The sequence below is a fragment of the Arachis hypogaea genome, chromosome 9 (genome assembly GCF_003086295.3).
Source record: "Arachis hypogaea cultivar Tifrunner chromosome 9, arahy.Tifrunner.gnm2.J5K5, whole genome shotgun sequence".
Lineage (NCBI taxonomy): Eukaryota > Viridiplantae > Streptophyta > Magnoliopsida > Fabales > Fabaceae > Arachis > Arachis hypogaea.
This window is the reverse complement of record NC_092044.1, coordinates 104,448,409-104,467,215: the sequence shown is the minus strand read 5'-3', so window position 1 is coordinate 104,467,215 and position 18,807 is coordinate 104,448,409. Positions and strand designations below refer to the sequence as shown.

Genomic DNA, 18,807 nt, shown 5'->3' with positions numbered 1-18,807 from the left:
TAGTCAAGTTTTCTCTAGTTTAGAGATGAAAAACTCTGATCTCTTAACCAAGCATGATGCAAAATCTCAACCTAATGCAGCCCGATTTACTTCAATAGACTTATTTATTGTGGCTTTTTCCCCCTTTTTATTTTCTCTCTTAAAAAAAACCTATAATAAAAATACGTAATTTAAAAGTAAAATATTAATACGAAATTCAGTGATATTTGATATATCAATAATGTTGTTAAGTTTTTCTAAAATAATAAAATCTGTTCTTATCTTCATTATTTATTTATTCTTTTTAAAAGGTAATATTTATTTGTTTTATTAATTTCCAATAATATCCTTCCAGGTACTTACTTACTAGACCAGACACACACACATCAGCACAAAGCCCAGCATACAGACGGAAAGAAAGAAAGAAGGCATCCCTTCACTCTTTTAAGCACTGCGCTGCGCAATCACTCGCCTCTTTTACTTTCACTTTCACTTTCACTAACTCTTCTTCTTCTTCATCTTCTTCGTAACTTCTTCTCCGTCGTTCGCGCCTTCTTCGCTCACTGCTTCATACATCACTTTCTTTCTGCAATCGCAGCCGCCACCACCACCAATGCCTCCTCCACCTTTAGAGGTACGTTATCACTCTCGCGCTCTCTTTTTTCTGCTTTTCTTTTCTTTTATTTGTTTATTTTTAAAATTCTTATACTTTTGTTTTTCGAATAGCTTCAATTCGGTGCAATTCACAACCGACACGACTTCGCTTCTCTGATTCTGAATTGACCTAATTTTTTCTTTTTATTGGTTTTATTTCTGCGTGCTTGCTGCTTTGCTTGGTTTATTTGTGTTCGTGATTGCTGCTAGGGTTTTTGGTAGTGAGGGAGAGTAGATCGGTTTGTGGTTGTTTGTTTGTGTTCTGAATTATGATTCTTCTTCTTCTTCTTCTTGTTGCAGCAGCAGGAGCAGCAGCAGGAGGACGAAGAGATGGAGGTTCCTAACTCTGATAATCCTGAAGGCCCTCTTCCCATGGAAGGTACAAAATAAATAAAGCTTAAATTGACATGCATTTGGTTTTTGGTGAATGATGGTGATGTTGCTAATGATCACGGTGGATGAGTCTGTTTGTAGAATTATTCGTTTATCTAATTCTTAATACCGTACGGTATCTATATTTGCATATAATATCTAATGTGTGCTTGTTGCTTCCTTATTGTACCCCGATGAGAGGTTCGTGTCAGTACGATATGGTTTAATTTGGTGTGGGTAGCTCTTTTAGTTTTGCTTGTATTTTCGTTTACTGTGGGTAGCTCTTTTAGTTTTGCTTGTAATTTCTTTCGGTCTTTGAATTGTAAGCAAGGTCACTTCAATGTTGTCTCTGTCTTAGTATTAGGTTTGTGTGTGTGTTGTTTTTATTTTGTGGTGGTTTTTTGGGGAGAGAAAGGGGGGGGGGGGGGGAATCATGCATATTGTCGTGAAGTGCAAACGTTGCTTTGATTAAGGAACTGCGGGAAGTGGGCATTATAGCTTTTTGAGTTTCCCCTGCAATGTATGTCAAGCTGTTTTGATTTGCAAAGTGCTAGTTTGGTTAACGATTCTTTCCTTCACATTGTGCGTGGACTTGTTTGACTGGATAAGCATTTCATTCTGCATTATGGAAGTGGATTATTGTAATATCAAAGCTAATATTATTTCCTCCACCTTGTGTGTGCTGTGTGGAGCTGCTGACCCTCAAGTGCTTGTTAAACATAAATCAATTATTTTATATTTTTCAGTGATTTGAGTAAAAGAGTGACTGTTCTACTTACATTTGTTGGTTTTCTTCCTTTATCCTTTTCCTATTTGGTTCTAGTACAAGCAGAAAACGTTAGTACGGTTGATGCACCTATAGTGGATGATCCACAATCTGGGAGGTTCACATGGACAATTGATAATTTTTCGAGGCTTATGAGGAAAGTATATTCTGACTCTTTCCAAGTTGGAGGCTACAGATGGTATGTGGATTTTTTCTCATATACTTTAATTGCTAACACTGACATATATAGGTGCTAAATTTTGTTGTTTGAGATGGCGGTCCTAACTCCTAATTCACCTTATTTGCAATGAGCAGGCGGATACTTGTCTTTCCGAAGGGGAACAATGTTGATCATTTGTCTATGTATCTGGATGTTGTAGATTCAGTGTTGTTGCCTTATGGATGGAGTAGATATGCGCAGTTCAGCTTGACTGTTGTTAATCAACTTCATAATAAATTCTCAATTAGAAAAGGTAGTTTCTGTCAATAGGTGTTCACAATGAAGATATTATATTACCATATGTAATAAGTATAGGATGAGTTATGTTTCTGTTTGATGTCACAAGTCCTAGTGAGCATGTTTCCTTCTTGCACTGTGGTGTACTTAATTTTAATTTTCTTATTTCTTTTGAAACAGTGATTTCTGTAAGCTTTTGATCAAAATAGCTGTACAATTTTGCTTTTGGTTGACTTTCTATAACATTCTTGTTCAAATTATAGCAGTGGTCTGGATTTTGATCAGACATCTATTGATTTTTGTTTTGATTCAACACATGAAATTATATAAGTTTGAATAAATATTGGATATGACTGATATTCCACAGTGCCTGTGACTAATTAGTGCAGTTTATGCATTTGTACTCAGCTAGATTCTTTAGGAGTTTACCTGTCGATGATAATTATGCTTGCTCTTACTTGATTATGTTCCTCTTCTATTTTTTTCTCTGGGTTTATTTATTTGCATTTGGGGAATAAAATATTTCTTTGATTGCTTTCCAATTGCAGAAACATCACACCAGTTCAATGCACGTGAGAGTGATTGGGGGTTCACCAATTTCATGCCGCTTTCTGAATTGCTCGATCCTAGTAGAGGCTATGTTGTGAACGACACATGTGTAGTTGAGGCTGATGTTGCTGTACGTAAGGTTGTTGATTACTGGTCTCATGACTCAAAAAAGGAAACTGGTTATGTTGGATTGAAAAACCAAGGAGCTACTTGTTACATGAATTCTCTCCTTCAGACATTGTATCACATTCCATATTTTAGAAAGGTTAGCTGGTATACACATAGAAAACTATTTTTCCTTCTCAAAGGAAGCAGCTCATGTGCATAATATTTTGTTACAGGCTGTGTACCATATGCCTACAACTGAGAATGATATGCCATCAGGGAGCATTCCCCTAGCATTACAGAGTTTATTCTACAAACTGCAGTACAGTGATAGTAGTGTAGCAACAAAAGAGTTAACTAAGTCATTCGGATGGGATACGTATGATGCATTCATGCAGCATGATGTCCAAGAACTTAATAGGGTTCTTTGTGAAAAGCTAGAAGACAAAATGAAGGTACAATTTTTCTTTTTTAATGGTAACTGCTTTTAGTTATGTTGTTTTGACAATGTTTTAGCTACACTCGTCATGTAGCTTTTTATATGCCTAGGATATTATTGTATTGAAGTTTCCTCTTGTTTTAGGGAACTGTTGTGGAAGGCACTATACAACAATTGTTTGAAGGCCACCATATGAATTATATCGAATGCATCAATGTGGACTACAAATCCACAAGAAAAGAATCATTTTATGGTACATGCTTTAGAATGCTGTTGTATATTACATCATTCCATCTATTCTATGACTTTATATAGAATTTTGGCTATTTGATTGTAGATCTTCAGCTTGATGTCAAAGGGTGTCGGAATGTGTATGACTCCTTTGACAAGTACGTCGAAGTGGAACGGCTTGAGGGTGATAACAAGTATCATGCGGAGAAGTATGGCTTACAGGTAAAACGATTTGATACCAAGTTGTACCTTTTTCTTAGCTGTATATGGCTACACTGGTTATGCACTTAGTGCTGGTGCAATCAGCTGTAGTTATATCCATGCATTTATTTTTCTTTTTCTCTTTCCCTTTGTTCTGGTAATAGGGAGAAATTTTATAAAGGAGAAAACAATATACTATAGATGATAAGAAATCCTCAGGCATGAAGGTGTATCCATGCATTCTTATGGGTTCTTGTTGTGCGAGACAGCCTTGCTTTTTATGATGGTAAAGCTGTGTACATATGACCCTCTATAAATGACACAATATTTCTAGTCTTATTCCCTAGATGTGTTTCTTTTACTTTCCCCTCTTGTTTTCAATATTATATTAGATGTATTCCATATATGTCACTTTTTGGCATTTCTCAATATTATTCTTGTGATTATTCTTTCAGGAGGCAAGGAAGGGTGTGTTGTTCATTGATTTTCCACCTGTTCTTCAACTTCAATTAAAACGATTTGAATATGATTTTATGCGAGACACTATGGTAAAGGTTAGTATTAACTCTAAAATCAAGGATATATTCCTTCCTTTGTAATATAGTTGTATGTTTCAGTTTAGTTTTCAGTGTCATATTAAACCAAGGTAAGCAAAATTACCATTTACTTGTTAACTTTTTTGTGTCTTAGTTCCTATTAGTTTTCTGTCTCTCTTATCTTTAATTCTTGATCCAAATTTGGTGAATTATGCCCTCAAGATCTATTGATGAAACCGTAAAAGAATGTCTATATTTTAATTGTTTGATTGTCATTGGAAGAAACTGAGAGTGAGGGAGACAAAATTTTGGCTTGATTATTATGATCAAGAATAGAGTACATCTGAGTTTATAGGATCAGCAGATCCAATGTAAAACTAGTTGGGTGATTTGTTACATGTTTGTAAAATGTTATGCAAGACAGCTGTCACTTGCGGTGTAATTTTTACATCCTACCTTGTGTAACCCTACTCTAGCAGATGGTTGAAATGGTTTATAAAGAGTATAGAACACTAGGTCTAGTTTTATCTGTGTAGCTGACTCGATCTATGCAGACATCTTGTTGGTCGCTGCTATATCTTAGTTTTTCCTTTTGGTTCTTGAGATGATAAGTTGTGGATTTTGCTCTCTCTCTCTCTCTCTCTCTCTGTGTGTGTGTGTGTGTGTGTGTCTGTGTCTGTGTCTCTGTCTGTGTCTCTGTCTCTGTGTGTGTGTGAAGTTCTCCATTTTTCATCTTTTTGACATCTTTATGGGCCATTAACAGATCAACGACCGTTATGAGTTCCCCTTGCAACTAGATCTTGATAGGGACGATGGAAAGTATTTGTCTCCTGAAGCTGATAGAAGAGTTCGCAACCTTTATACACTTCACAGGTATTTGAAATGTTTTTTCTTTTGTTGATAAAATAAAGGTATTCGATACTTTGTGACCATTGATCTTAATTATAGGAAATTCTATTCAATGAAATCTTCCAAGTTGAAACGAGTTTGTGAAAGATCAATCTATTTCTTGTGGACTGTTATTGATTTTTTTATGTTATAGTGTGGTGCAATATTTCATAAAAAAAAAAGGTCCAATTTGGCTGGACAGCAGTAACGGGGTTGACTGCTTGAACTCCTTTAATGTTTTATGTTTTGCTTCATTGTTTCATTTTATAATGTATTTATGTACACCACCTTATTGACCAAAATCTGTGTGTTTTATTTTCCTCTTCATCTTAAACTACTTTTAATTTGATATGGTTTGGTATCTAATTAACCAGTTGCTTATGATATTGTGTGTGCCACTATTTGTTTTCAGTGTTTTGGTTCACAGTGGTGGGGTTCATGGCGGACACTACTATGCTTACATTAGGCCAACTCTATCAGATCAGTGGTATGCACTTAATTCTTTCAGTATTTTTATATCAACTGTTACATGCTTAAGTCTGTTTCTTTGTTTTGTACTATATTTTCCGTGAAAACTGGTTTGGTTTCTGATTGCCAACCAATTTTCCCCGTGAAACGAGAAAATATATTGGGTTCTGTATAGATGTTCCACAGTGCTAGTGGATTCTGAACAGTTGACATAGCTAGTCAATGCATTGATCCAGGCACAATAATTTTTTTCCCAATTCATCCCCCTTAAACTTCTGTTATAGGAAAAACATTTAATGCAGTGGAAGAAATGATTACAGATTTACAGCAGAGGCACTTCGCTAAGAAAGCAAAAGTTAACAACCGAGTCCTTTGTGAAAAAGAGGGATTGGTAGTTTGATGGATTTGCCTTTCTTTTTTCCTCCACTCTTAAAAATGTAGTTAAGCATATATAATGCGCAGCCTAGTGCAAAGCATCCCACATTATGTAGGGTCCAAGAAAAGCCGCATCGATGGCGTTGTTTGCCTCATATAGCTGACTCATCAAGGAGAATAAGGCTTATTTGTTGCAATTTATTTACTTTTTTGATATGTAATTTTGGTCTTATCTCTAACTTTGATTGAGGAGTGATGCCTACATGATTGATGTTTCATTACTTTTAATTGTTTTCAACTGTATCTGTATTGTTCATGCCAGCTTTTTGTGCTCTATTTTAAACTAGCCTGACTCTTCTTTCAGGTTTAAATTTGATGATGAGCGTGTTACGAAAGAGGAGGCTAAAAGGGCATTGGAAGAACAATATGGTGGGGAAGAAGAAGTAATATTCCATTATCTTGCTTTGGCACTTCTTTCATCCATAGTTTGATATCAACTTTTGTCTGAAATGAATGTTCTTTTTCTTTTTAGTTTGAGTAGACTTTTTTTCCCCGCAATGTTTTATTTCTCAGTTACAATATCTTTCTATTTCTTAATTTTTGTTGTTTGCAGTTACCTCATACCAACCCTGGCTTCAACAACTCCCCCTTTAAATTTACGAAGTATTCAAATGCATATATGCTTGTTTACATACGCGAGAGTGACAAAGATAAGATCATATGCAATGTGGATGAGAAGGACATTGCTGAACACCTTAGAGTAAGATGTTTGTTTCACTGGTGTAATTTGATTTTGCTGTTCGTATTTTGATGTAGCAATGCTTTATTTTCAACTTTACACTTTAGGTGAGGTTAAAGAAAGAACAAGAAGAAAAAGAGCTGAAGAGGAAGGAGAAGGCAGAGGCTCATTTGTATACCATTGTAAAGGTTGCCACTTCCTACTCCAATATTCTTTTATAAGATGCTTTCTAGGTTGGGTGAGTCATAAGAGATTGTTTAGTGATAAGTTATTGATGCTGGCCACAGGTTGCACGTGATGCTGATCTGTTTGAACAGATTGGAGAAGATATATTCTTTGATCTTGTGGATCATGATAAAGTGAGAAGTTTCCGTATTCAAAAACAAATTCCCTTCAGCGTTTTTAAGGTATGGATTACTGTTTTATCATTTGATCTGCATAGTGCTCTAATATGTTTGGCAATTTATACTTCTATATATTTCATTTGAGAATCTAGCAAAATTTACCATCCATTATGGATTATTTTCACTTGGCATTTGATATCATCTTTCAGTCATGTGGATCAGTCTTGCAACAACACATGGTGCTGTTGTAAGTTATGGATATTGGACTTAGATTTGTAATGCCTGAATGACATTTGCTTCTTTTTTCTGTTGGGATTGCGGCAGGAAGAAGTTTATTTGTCATGGATTTTTTCCTTTCCTCATATATTTCACTTTAGGTGTCTGATACCCGGATCTGGGTTTTCGAGGATTGTACTGGGATCTACTCCCATATGTGGATTTACCAGACAAAACTGGTTGAATGAATTTGTCTCGAAAGATCTTTCTCTTATCAGGTTTTCTGAATGAATATCCTCTAAATTAGGGGTTTTGTTGGTTTTTTTTTTTTTTTTTTGGGTGGAGTGGTTTAGTGAGTCAGTTAATTAGAATTTTAAGATAATAAAAGCTGCTTAAGTTGATTAGAAATTCTCATTTTAAGTGTTGTACCCGTCTTTGCTAATAGAATGCATGCTTTTTCAATTCATAGTGATTGTCGTCGTCCACTTAGGTGATCCTTGACAAGTGGGACTGTCATTTAATTTGTATGATATCTGAGAAAATAAAAGTTATTTATATTTTCTCCGTGTCCTTCTGACAATGAAGCTTTTCCCAGGAGGAAGTTGCCAAAGAGTTGGGTGTATCTGTCCAGTACCAACGGTTTTGGTTGTGGGCAAAACGCCAAAACCACACATATAGGCCAAATAGACCTGTGACACCTCAAGAAGAAGCCCAATCAGTGAGTACTTCACCCATTTTTAATTGCTTTGTGCCACTGGCCATAAATTGCATGCTGGTAGTCATGATCTATATATTATGATAACTATCTGTTATTGTGAGATTTAGAGTGGAAATTAAAGTTTCTTTTCTATACAAAAGAGAAAAAACAAGATGTTTAAATTTTTTAATATATGTTATGATGATATTGCTGATTGTGCTATTTGCAAATTGTTTTGTTTTACTTATCACTTGCAGGTTGGACAGTTAAGGGAAGTGTCCAATAAGGCAAATAGTGCAGAGCTGAAGTTATTTTTGGAAGTGGAAACAGGACAGGTACTATTTTCCTTTATATTTTCAACCTTGTTCCTGGTAATACAGTTCCATCAAAAAATTGCACGTGATTATGTTCTTTTTCCTACTAGCTTCTAAAGGACATGGATTTTTTGTTCATGATTTGCATATTCAATTAGGATTTCCGACCTATCGCTCTTCCTGAGAAGTCAACAGAAGATTTGCTGCTATTCTTCAAACTTTATGACCCATCAAATAAGGAATTTCGGTACTTGACTGTCTTATTATTTAGAGTGCAAATACATCTAAATATATAAATGGCACTTGATCTTCCTATTACTTTTTAGGTGAAAATACATTTAATTCACAAATGGCAGATCTTTTGTTTTCTCAGGTATATAGGGAGGTTTTATGTGTCGGCTAGTGGAAGGCCTATGGATATATTGACTAGACTAAATGAAATGGCAGGATTTTCTCGTGATGAGGAAATTGAACTTTTTGAGGTTAGTCAATATGCATTTGACATATCATCATTTACCATGATTGTAACATGAAGCGGAGAGGAAAAGAGTACTTACCCTTCACATGCACATTCAGGAAATAAAATTTGAACCTCAAGTCATGTGTGAGCTAGTTGACAAGAAATCTACATTTCGTGCTAATCAGGTATCATTTATAAATCTGTCTTTTTCTCTCCCCCCAATGCTTTCTATGATCATTTGTTATTTATTTATTGTTATTGGTTGGGTTTTCAGTAATGTCCACACTATATTTGTTGACTAGATCAAATCAAAATCAGATTCCTAGTTCTTTTTATGAATCTTTTATGTAAATAGAATTAATTATAAATCTTTTCCTTTTTTGGTTTAGTTTAATTTTAGGGATTTTATGATTAGAAATCTTTTCTTTATTTTTGGCTAGTATTTTCCCTTCTTTCCTATTTTCTAGTTATTTCTATTTCTATAATTCCTCTATAAAGAGGATGATTCCCTGTACATTTGATAGAATAATATATTCAAACACTTTAACTTGGTATCAGAGCAGGATCTCTGCACTGTGCCTTTGATTTATAGCTATGGCTGACAGTTGCTCAGTCATTAATCCTGAACAAAAGGAGAACACTACTCCTACTCCATCAGATTTAAAATCTGAGCAATGGGTACTAGTTAGTGGTGATAGTGTCAAGGAGATGTACTCTGATCTTGGGAGTAAATCCCAGATTTATGAACTTACTCTAAAAGCTAGAGAAATTCAACAAGGGAGTGACAATGTCACCAAATATTTCCACACATTGAAGCGGGTGTGGCAGGATCTTGACTACTTCAATAACTATAAGTGGAATTCAGCCGCTGATGCCAAACACCACCAACAAACAGTGGAAGAAGGGAGGATATTCCAGTTTCTTGTAGGCCTCAACGTGGAGCTAGATGAAGTTCGTAGCAGAATTATTGGAAGAGCAATCCTACCCTCAATTGGAGAAGTATTTGCTGAGGTTAGAAGAGAGGAAACTCGTAGAGCTGTGATGATGGGGAAAGGCAAGACTGAACAGACTTCTTTGGAGTCTAATGCACTCTTAGTGGCACCTGCTGCACTTAAAAGTTCATCAAATCAGAAGCACCCCTCCAATATTTGGTGTGACCACTACAATAAGCCAAAAAAGGAAAAGATTTATAATTAATTCTATTCACATAACAGATTCATGAAAGGAATTAGGAATCTGATTTTGATTTGATTTAGTCAACAATATTCTATTTTATTGACACACAATTGTGACTTCTACCTTTTTGTCCTTGGCCAGCTTGAGGATGGTGATATTATTTGCTACCAGAAGACCCCCAAAGTTGGAAGTGCTGAGCAATTTCGTTATCCAGATGTTCCTTCATTCCTGGAATATGTGCATAACCGTCAGGTATGACATTCCTATAGTTTTGTATCTTTGTGACTATCTGTGTGTAATGATCTCGTTAAGGACATCATAGGCATAATTTGCTAACAAGTCCTTTTATTTTATTCCTTCGTTTTACAGGTTGTACGCTTCCGGTCTTTGGAGAGACCAAAAGAGGATGAGTTCAGTCTTGAATTGTAAGTTTCTGCTATTCCTACAATCATGGAATCTTTTCTGTTCCTTCTTTTTTGTTTTTTTCTTCTTGTTATCATAACTAAATTGTAGATAAATGCATCTACCTAAAGATCCCGTCATTGTGAAAGCATTAGATAACCACCTTAGTTCCATTATAACTATTTCCAAGTAAAGATTTTGATATCTCCACCTGCAAGTATCTTTATGTGGCAAGTGATATGTGCTTGATGGTCATTTAGGTCAAAGCTGCATACATATGACGATGTTGTTACAAGAGTTGCTCAACATCTTGGTTTGGATGATCCTTCTAAAATCAGACTGACGTCTCATAACTGCTATTCTCAGCAACCTAAACCACAGCCAATCAAGTATCGGGGAGTAGAAAATTTGTCTGACATGCTGGTTCACTACAATCAGGTATTAGTCACAATTTTACATCTTCCTCAGTAGATTATGTAGGACTATATAATTTTTGCAACTTTTAAGGGTTTCAAAAGTTGCTATCTGTTTTGTTTTCTGATATCATAAATTAATTTGTTACATTTATATTTCTAGACTTCCGATATTTTATATTATGAAGTGTTGGATATCCCTCTGCCAGAATTGCAAGGTCTAAAAACACTCAAAATTGCTTTCCATCATGCTACCAAGGATGAAGTGAGTGCTAGTCATTTCATTAACTGTTTCACTATGTAAATTTGTTAAGCTGAATATTCTTCTTCTAAGAGAGTTATCCTTCCTCAGGTGTTAATTCATACTATTAGATTACCAAAGCAATGTGACGTGGAAGATGTAATTAATGATCTTAAATCAAAGGTAAAGTATGAATTTATAAGTGATGCATAATCCAAGTCATACTGATTTTCCAGGCTACAAGAAATCATTGGCATGCCTTATTGCGTGCTTAATTCAACAATCTGTTTTAATGCTTTTTTTTAATATATATATATTTCTTCTATAATAATTGTGTATTTTGAAGCAGGTGGATTTATCTCATCCTAATGCAGAACTTAGACTGCTCGAAGTTTCTATCACAAGATATATAAGGTGCTGAAGAGCGTAGTTTGTGTTTTCCTTATTCAAATCCTAGCATTGTTACAAATTTCCTTCAGTTGGTATTTTTGTCACATGGCAAAAAGCAGATTGATTAGACTCAATCTAATGCATCGAGGCGATGTTGCCTTTATTGAAGTCACGCCACTAGAGTCCCCCAACCACCCAAATAATTATATAGCTACATTATTAACTGAAATTAGTTCTTTTAAGCAATTTACATGATAAAGTATTAAAGTTATAGTGATAGAAAGAGAGATGATAGCTTTACGACCCAATTGTCTAGTTATGACAATGTTCAAGAAAGTCTTTGTGAGGTAGCCACCTAAAACTGACTTGTTCTCTCCATCTATGATGATCTGAAAATAAGATGTCATTTGCTGATCTCTCCTTTTTTCAATGATAATGATGCTTCATTATACATATATAACAATGTCCTTGTGGCAGTTATGTCTCTTGTGATGTATATAGTATAGGCATTTATGTTTCTAATGCGTCGCTGTGCTTGTCTTATTTATTTTTGGATTTTTATTCCCATTGCTATCTTGCTAAAGATGTTTTAACTTTACCTTTCACAGATTTTCTCTCCCAGTGAAAAGATTGAGAATATTAATGACCAATATTGGACACTAAGAGCAGAGGAGGTAAAGATTACTGCATTGTGATGAGTTTATAATTACCAATCAAATATAAGATCTACACTTGATAGAGAGACTGCTTTATTTTTTATACTACTGATGAGTCCAGTGACCTGTTAAACCAGTTTTAATGATCTGAAATGCAACTTTCATTTGATATTTTGAATAATACTAGTTGACTGTTCATCCTACAAAGACTAAAGATTAAATTTATGGTGATATGATTTTATAATTTTTCGTTACTTTTTCCTCTTTGTTTTAGTTTATTGTCCAAAGTAATTTGTTGTATACTTTTAAGATTCCTGAAGAAGAGAAAATCTTGCCCTAATGATCGTTGATCCATGTTTATCATTTCATGAAAGATACGACACAAAATCAGGTAGTGAGATGAAGTCTACTGTATACTTTTTGTATTTTAGTGCTTTGATCCAAGTATATTTCACCTTTCAAAGAAATCAAGTCATATTACTATCTAAAACTTTACTTTCCTTCTGATTTGTGTTTCTATTTTTTCTGGCGGCTTGGGAATTTAACAGCAAGTTCAGAATTTTGGAGACCCTTTTTTCTTGGTTGTACATGAGGGTGAGACTTTAGCTGATGTCAAATTGCGGATACAGAAAAAGTTGCAAGTTCCAGATGAAGAGTTTTCGAAGGTTAATAAGCCCAATTAATTCAGTTTATACCGTTTCTTGGCATTTTCAAGCTTGGCTAGTAAATTTGCTATGTGGTATTGAGCTGTATTAGTCATTACTTGTTATTTGGGTGTCTGGAAAATTAGTTGTTCTTTTCATTCCACTCCTGCTTCAGCTACTGTTTGGATGAGAGTACAGTTATAATGTAAATTGTGTTATTTTCCAGTGGAAGTTTGCATTTCTGTCACTCGGTCGTCCTGAATACCTACAAGATTCAGATGTTGTTTCCTCTCGGTTTCAGGTCTGTTGGTGTTCTCTTTCTCATGTTACTTTTACTTTTGGGTTGTGTAAAGTCTGAGTTTGTTCTGGATTTCACTGTGGCATATTGTTCAATTTCTAACTCCAAGTTACCGCACACTGTTTGAATGTTTAGAGAAGGGATATCTATGGCGCTTGGGAGCAATATCTTGGACTGGAACACACGGACAATGCTCCAAAAAGTCCTATGCTGTCAACCAGGTAAATAGTATTTTCAGCTAACAACTCATTCTTTTCTTTGGTGATGCTCTGTGTGGCATTGTAAGTGGCATATGTAACCTGTCTTAAGCCTGATATGGATGTATCGATGATCAAGAGTTAACGATGGATTAAAGTATAGCGTCACTTTTGTGCTTTTGTATCAGGTACTAAACAGAACTAAGACAACCTAGATATGACGATAGATCTCCCTGCAACGAGAATAAAAGCTAATCAGAATTTTGAAATGTGATAAATCACCTCCCTTGTTTGAAGTTATTGTTGTCAATTACTCCTGTTAAAATCTTTCTACCTAGATGGTCTTTTAGGATTTATTTTCTTATTTAATTTTCTTTTATTTCATTATTTTTTCCTCATTTGATTAGGATTAGGGTTTTAGTATTATTATAAACAGGGATGATGTTTTGCTTATTTTATCACACTACATTAAATCATAAGAATATATTTCACGTTACATATAGTTTGTTCTCTATTTCCTCTTACTTTAACGCCATAATCTCAAAATGGTATTTGAATGTTACCATCCTTCGTGACCTGTCCTATAATTTTCTCTGCTACGGTCCTAAACACATTAGAACTCGGTTATAATAATTTTTACTAAGATGTTATAAGATTTTCAGATATTCAAATTGCGCAATTTTTTTTTGCCCTTTTGTATGGTTTTCTCAATGCAAGCATCTTCATTCACAACCGTTTTCAGTGTCTTTATCTGCCCTACCTTTTCCTTTCATCAGCCGGGATGCCCCTGACCATTGTCCTGGAAACTTGATTGTTCCAGTATATATTTGGATATTAGATTAGAGAACGTATTTACTGAAATCAAATTCTTTGAATTAATGATCTGAGATCATGCATAGAGTATGCATCACTGGATATAATTCTATTTGAAGGTCTCTTGACATTTCCAATGATTAGTTCTCAATTTTGCAGAATCGGCACGCATTTGAGAAGCCGGTAAAAATCTACAACTGAGGATATGTATCATCTGAGCCAGTCAATATAATAATACATTCAGCCAATGCACTCTGCAGCTTTCAGGGGGTGGCAAAAGAAATGTGTAGAGGATAGAGATGCTGTCTATGAATCTTATGTTGGAAATCATTACATTATTATAGCTTAGGAGATAGGTGTATAGCCTTAAACAGTTGCTTACTGGTTATTGAAACTCATTCCCTTAGGCTCTCATCTGTTGGTGATTCCTTTGTATTTTAGTACATAAGATTTTGGGTTTGGTTTTGTATAGAAGTTATAGGGATTACTCAATGTCTTCCATGTCTGCTTCTATTCTGGCTCTCTTTTGTTTGCTTTCGTTGGAGAGCTAGAAGATCAGGATTTTGTATATGCTTTTGCAGGGTCTTCCATGTAATTTTATTTCATGGCTGGTTTAATTTTAAATAGAAGCATATTATTGATTTCACTTTAATACTGTGCACCTCATTAGCAATGGTGCGTGGTTCATCGTTATAGAAGAGCAGTATTCCTGTTGAGCCTACAAGGGTTTGGTTTTCAAAGTCATGGTAAATCAAAAGGTTGTATTAGGATTTTTTTTAAATAAATAAAAAAATTATATATTTATCATTTTATATAAAATATAACTATTATTTTACGTATTATTTCTCACTCATATTTGTAGCCGGTAAATGAATTTGAAAACATTTTCTATCTTAACTTCGCAGTCACTGTTTCATCCAGTGAATTTGAGCAGAGTAAACACATTAGCTATTATACAGTTTCTATTATTTTTAACAGTTACTAGTATTTATGTTTTAAAGTTAATGGAGTCATAGAGAGTAAATAAATAATTAACTTAAAATTAACATTCATAAATTATTGTGTTTTAGTTTAAGTTTTGAAAAATCAAATTTCTACAAATTTATAAATTTAAAACAGAATGATTAAAATATAAAGACACCAGCTAATCTATGGAATTATGTAATTCGAAAAATAATTAAAATGTTGTATCAATTAAATGTTATTTAATTTGTGAAATAAAGTGCATAATAAATATTTTGATGGGGTATTTATTATCTCAAGTTCTGAAAAATCTAAATTTGAGTTCCTAGGCCACCATCTTTGAGAATTATACTTTATATAAATTTTGTTATTAAAAGTACTGGTAATAATTCTTTGGATGCTAATAAATCAAAATTCTTTGGATGCTAATAAATCAAAAGATGATTTAGTCACCCAAAAACAAATCAAAGATGATTTTTGATAAATTTTAAGAATTTGTTAATCATGCCGTTATAAATTATAAGTTTGTAAAATAAAATATTTTTCAAATTTGAACTATTCTTATTACTTTTATTTTTTATATTTTTTTATATCCAAATAGAGTATTTTTTTATTCACATTTATGTTTTAAAATTAATTATTTATTTACCCTCTATTAAATCTAATTGTCAATGAATTGTTGAAAATAGTAAAAACTGTGTAAAGTAGCCGTTATGTTTATAACTTTAAATGTTACAAATTTGCTATCAGTATTCAGTACCAGCGAAATTGTATTGAAAATTTTCTTTTCAATTTCGCTAGCAGTTGACTGTAAAAATAAGGTTGAAAATATGCGTTTTTAATTTCGCTTACACTGGCTGCGAAAATTAAAAAATAATATGTAAAATAGTAAATAGTTGTATTTTTTGTATAAAATGTTAAATATGTAATTCTTTTATTTATTAAAAATTATCATTTGATTCATTAATATCTAAATAACCGAAAATCTTACTTACAACAATGGATTGTCATTTTCAACTACAAGTTGATCACTGATTATTTATATACTAAATCATCGTTGTGAAAAGTAATTAAGTTCATCATCATCATCCCAATTAGGACAACTAAAGTTCAAAAGTGCTATATATCATAAAAAAAAATACTAATAATAATGACGAAAATTCGAACAAAGCTAACAAACACGAGATTTTCATTAGCTTCGAAGTTCCAAGAAAAAAAAATATACGTTAAAGGCAACATCATCGCAATTTGCAATGCTTGAAAACCAAATATTAAAATGCTAAGTAATAACCATTTGGAATTAATGACAAAACTAGACGGAGAATACAAAGTAACTAGTTATAACTACCAACTAAATTGGAATAATATTTTTATACACTTTGAGCATATTCAGTGTACTCTATTCTCTTTCATATGTCACAAAAAAAAATTCTCTTTTCATATAATTTTCAGATATTATAACATAAAAATCCATAGTTAAATATATTTTTAAAAGTACATATTAAATGTATTAGATCTTGCAAGTAATTATCAGTAAATTTACAATTATTTCTTTGATATCATGAATAGCAATTTCCAAAGAAAAAAACAAAGATTATTAGTCCTTCCTTGGTTATACCGTTAAAGTATATGTCAATTACATTGAGCCATTCAGCCACCATTAATCAATCATAGTTCACATAATCATATTAACATCAAACCAATATTTGTTTCACACCTACCCCTCACTCTCTACATCAATTCCTATATATACAAGAAATTAATTCATACAAAACTCATAACAACAATATAATAAAATCTAATAATTGTCACACCCTATATCTCTCTCTACACCAACTACTTTCTATATATGCACACAAGGAATTGGTACACTCATAACCAATTTTCTTCAATATTTTCTCACTTTGAAGAAGTTAAGTTTCAACTTTATCATATATAGATACATGGCAAATATTTCAACCAACACTATTGCTACTTTTCCGCCAGTGGAAAAATGTAACTCCATAGGGAGAGAAAACCACACTGTTGTGGCAGACATGGATGGAACTTTGCTCATAGGGCGAAGTTCCTTCCCATACTTTGCCCTAATTGCCTTTGAGGTCGGTGGGTTCCTAAGACTCCTCTTCTTCTGTTGGCATCCCCATTGGCTGCCATTTATACTACTTGTCTCCGAATCCGCAGGGATTCAAGTCCTCATCTTTGCCTCAATGGCGGGATGAGGCTCTCCAGTATAGAGTCTGTAGCACGTGCCGTGCTCCCCAAGTTTTATTCTGGGGATCTCCACCCGGAGACATGGCGCGTGTTTTCGTCATGTGGAAGGCGGTACGTGCTCACAGCAAATCCACGGGTGATGGTGGAGCCATTTTTGAAGGAGATGTTGGGTGCCGACATAGTTTGGGGACAGAATTAGAAAGTTATAAGGAAAGCAACCGGATTGTTTGCAAGCCCGGGGTTCTTGTTGGAAAAAAATAAAGCAGATGTGCTCAAGAAAACTTTTGGTGATGAGAAACCAGATATTGGACTTGGAGATAGACTCACTGATGCTCCTTTCATGTCTTTGTGCAAGGTAATAATAACAAATACCATTTTTTATTCAATTTAAAAAAAAAACACATTAAAAGAACTGGATATCTTATTAGTTATTATATCAAGTAATAATTGTTCATGTAATTTTTTTATTTAAATTATTATTATTAGAGATTCAGCTTAAATTTTTAAAAGAAGTAATTATATTATAATATGATTTCAGAGTTTATGTTCAAAAAATTTAAATATATTATGATTTCAAATCTATATGTAAATATATATGTAGTTTAATTTATTTTTTAATTTATTTATTTTTCAACATATTTTATATTTATAATTGACTTTGTAACGAATTTTAATATACATCTTTCATTCATAGCATAAAAGAAATGTATCTTCTCAAAGGAAAGACAGTAAATTTTGTTCTAGCTAGCTAGCTAGGTTAAGTAAAATGAAATTCTAATAGTATATATATGCATGCAGAAGCATATATGTCCTCCAAAACCACAATGAAGGCAGTTAAACAAGTGAGAAAGCTTCCAAAAACCATAATATTTCATGATGGAACTTGTCCAAAAGCCAAAACTCTGAATGCATTGCTAACACTCCTTTGGATCCCTCTAGGCTTTCCTTAGCCTGCCTCCGCATCGCCGCCGACTCTCTCCTCCCTTATGCCACTGTCTACTATGCTTTTGGGCCCTCGGCGTCCGATGTCACCATCAAAGGAACACCACCTCCGCCGGCAAATAAATCCACGGCCAAATGGTGTCCTCTTCATTTGCTCCCACAGAACCCTACTTGACCTATTTTTCTCTCCACAGCCCTCGCCGCCCTATACCGGCTGTAACCTACTCAGTCTCACGTCTCTCCAAGATAATCTCACCAATCAAGACGGTTAATTAAGCCGTGATCGCGCCACGGACGCTTCAAGTTAAGAAGCTTCTACAAGAAGGCGACCTGCAATTGCCCTGAAGAAACTTTAGGAACCTTTCCTTCTAGTTTTCCCTTGTTGCCGAGTTGAGACGAATTGTGTGCAATGTGAATAGGATGAGCATGTTCCATGGAACATCTAGAGGTGGAAGGTGGATCCATTACTTCTTATAACCTAGCCCAGCTTATGAAAATTAACAATTGCCTAAGGACTTGACTTGTGGGTTGGTGCAAGATGAGCATTGGCCATTTACATTCAGAGCTCATTGCTGCAACAATGAATAAATGCACAAACTTCACTAGAAACAATACAAGCTCTTGCTGTAATGAGGAACTGCCCTCTTCACAAAACCCTATTCTCATGGGCT

General features: G+C 34.2%; 2 protein-coding genes and 1 pseudogene across 5 annotated transcripts; all 3 read left to right on the top strand.

Annotated features, from left to right (window-relative positions):
* The first annotated feature begins 340 nt into the window (after positions 1 to 340).
* Positions 341 to 12,086, top strand: LOC112711433 (ubiquitin C-terminal hydrolase 13). Of its 3 annotated transcripts, none has more exons than XM_025764088.3 (27): positions 341 to 613; positions 934 to 1,012; positions 1,829 to 1,970; positions 2,087 to 2,244; positions 2,777 to 3,042; positions 3,119 to 3,337; positions 3,466 to 3,574; positions 3,659 to 3,774; positions 4,209 to 4,307; positions 5,053 to 5,162; positions 5,590 to 5,664; positions 6,385 to 6,463; positions 6,634 to 6,780; positions 6,867 to 6,947; positions 7,047 to 7,166; positions 7,915 to 8,037; positions 8,274 to 8,351; positions 8,489 to 8,577; positions 8,704 to 8,812; positions 8,907 to 8,975; positions 10,108 to 10,218; positions 10,336 to 10,391; positions 10,629 to 10,806; positions 10,945 to 11,046; positions 11,134 to 11,205; positions 11,372 to 11,436; positions 12,021 to 12,086. In XM_025764088.3, the coding sequence occupies exons 1-27, from the start codon at positions 593 to 595 to the stop codon at positions 12,073 to 12,075; spliced, it is 2,928 nt and encodes a 975-aa protein (XP_025619873.1). In that variant the 5' UTR covers positions 341 to 592; the 3' UTR covers positions 12,076 to 12,086. The 3 variants fall into 3 exon arrangements, with proteins under 3 accessions (XP_025619873.1, XP_025619872.1, XP_072059455.1); XM_025764087.3 differs by having other exon boundaries at positions 11,369 to 11,436; XM_072203354.1 differs by having other exon boundaries at positions 348 to 613; positions 937 to 1,012.
* A 297-nt stretch (positions 12,087 to 12,383) lies between these two features.
* Positions 12,384 to 14,672, top strand: LOC112711434 (ubiquitin C-terminal hydrolase 13-like). 2 transcript variants are annotated; one of them, XM_072203356.1, is made up of 5 exons: positions 12,384 to 12,459; positions 12,617 to 12,733; positions 12,939 to 13,013; positions 13,146 to 13,231; positions 14,180 to 14,672. In XM_072203356.1, exons 1-5 carry the CDS (start codon positions 12,436 to 12,438, stop codon positions 14,205 to 14,207), a joined length of 330 nt encoding a protein of 109 aa, XP_072059457.1. In that variant the 5' UTR covers positions 12,384 to 12,435; the 3' UTR covers positions 14,208 to 14,672. The 2 variants fall into 2 exon arrangements, with proteins under 2 accessions (XP_072059457.1, XP_072059456.1); XM_072203355.1 differs by having other exon boundaries at positions 14,165 to 14,672.
* A 2,254-nt stretch (positions 14,673 to 16,926) lies between these two features.
* LOC112709410 (glycerol-3-phosphate acyltransferase RAM2-like) lies at positions 16,927 to 18,412 on the top strand (annotated as a pseudogene).
* The last annotated feature ends 395 nt before the right edge of the window (positions 18,413 to 18,807 follow it).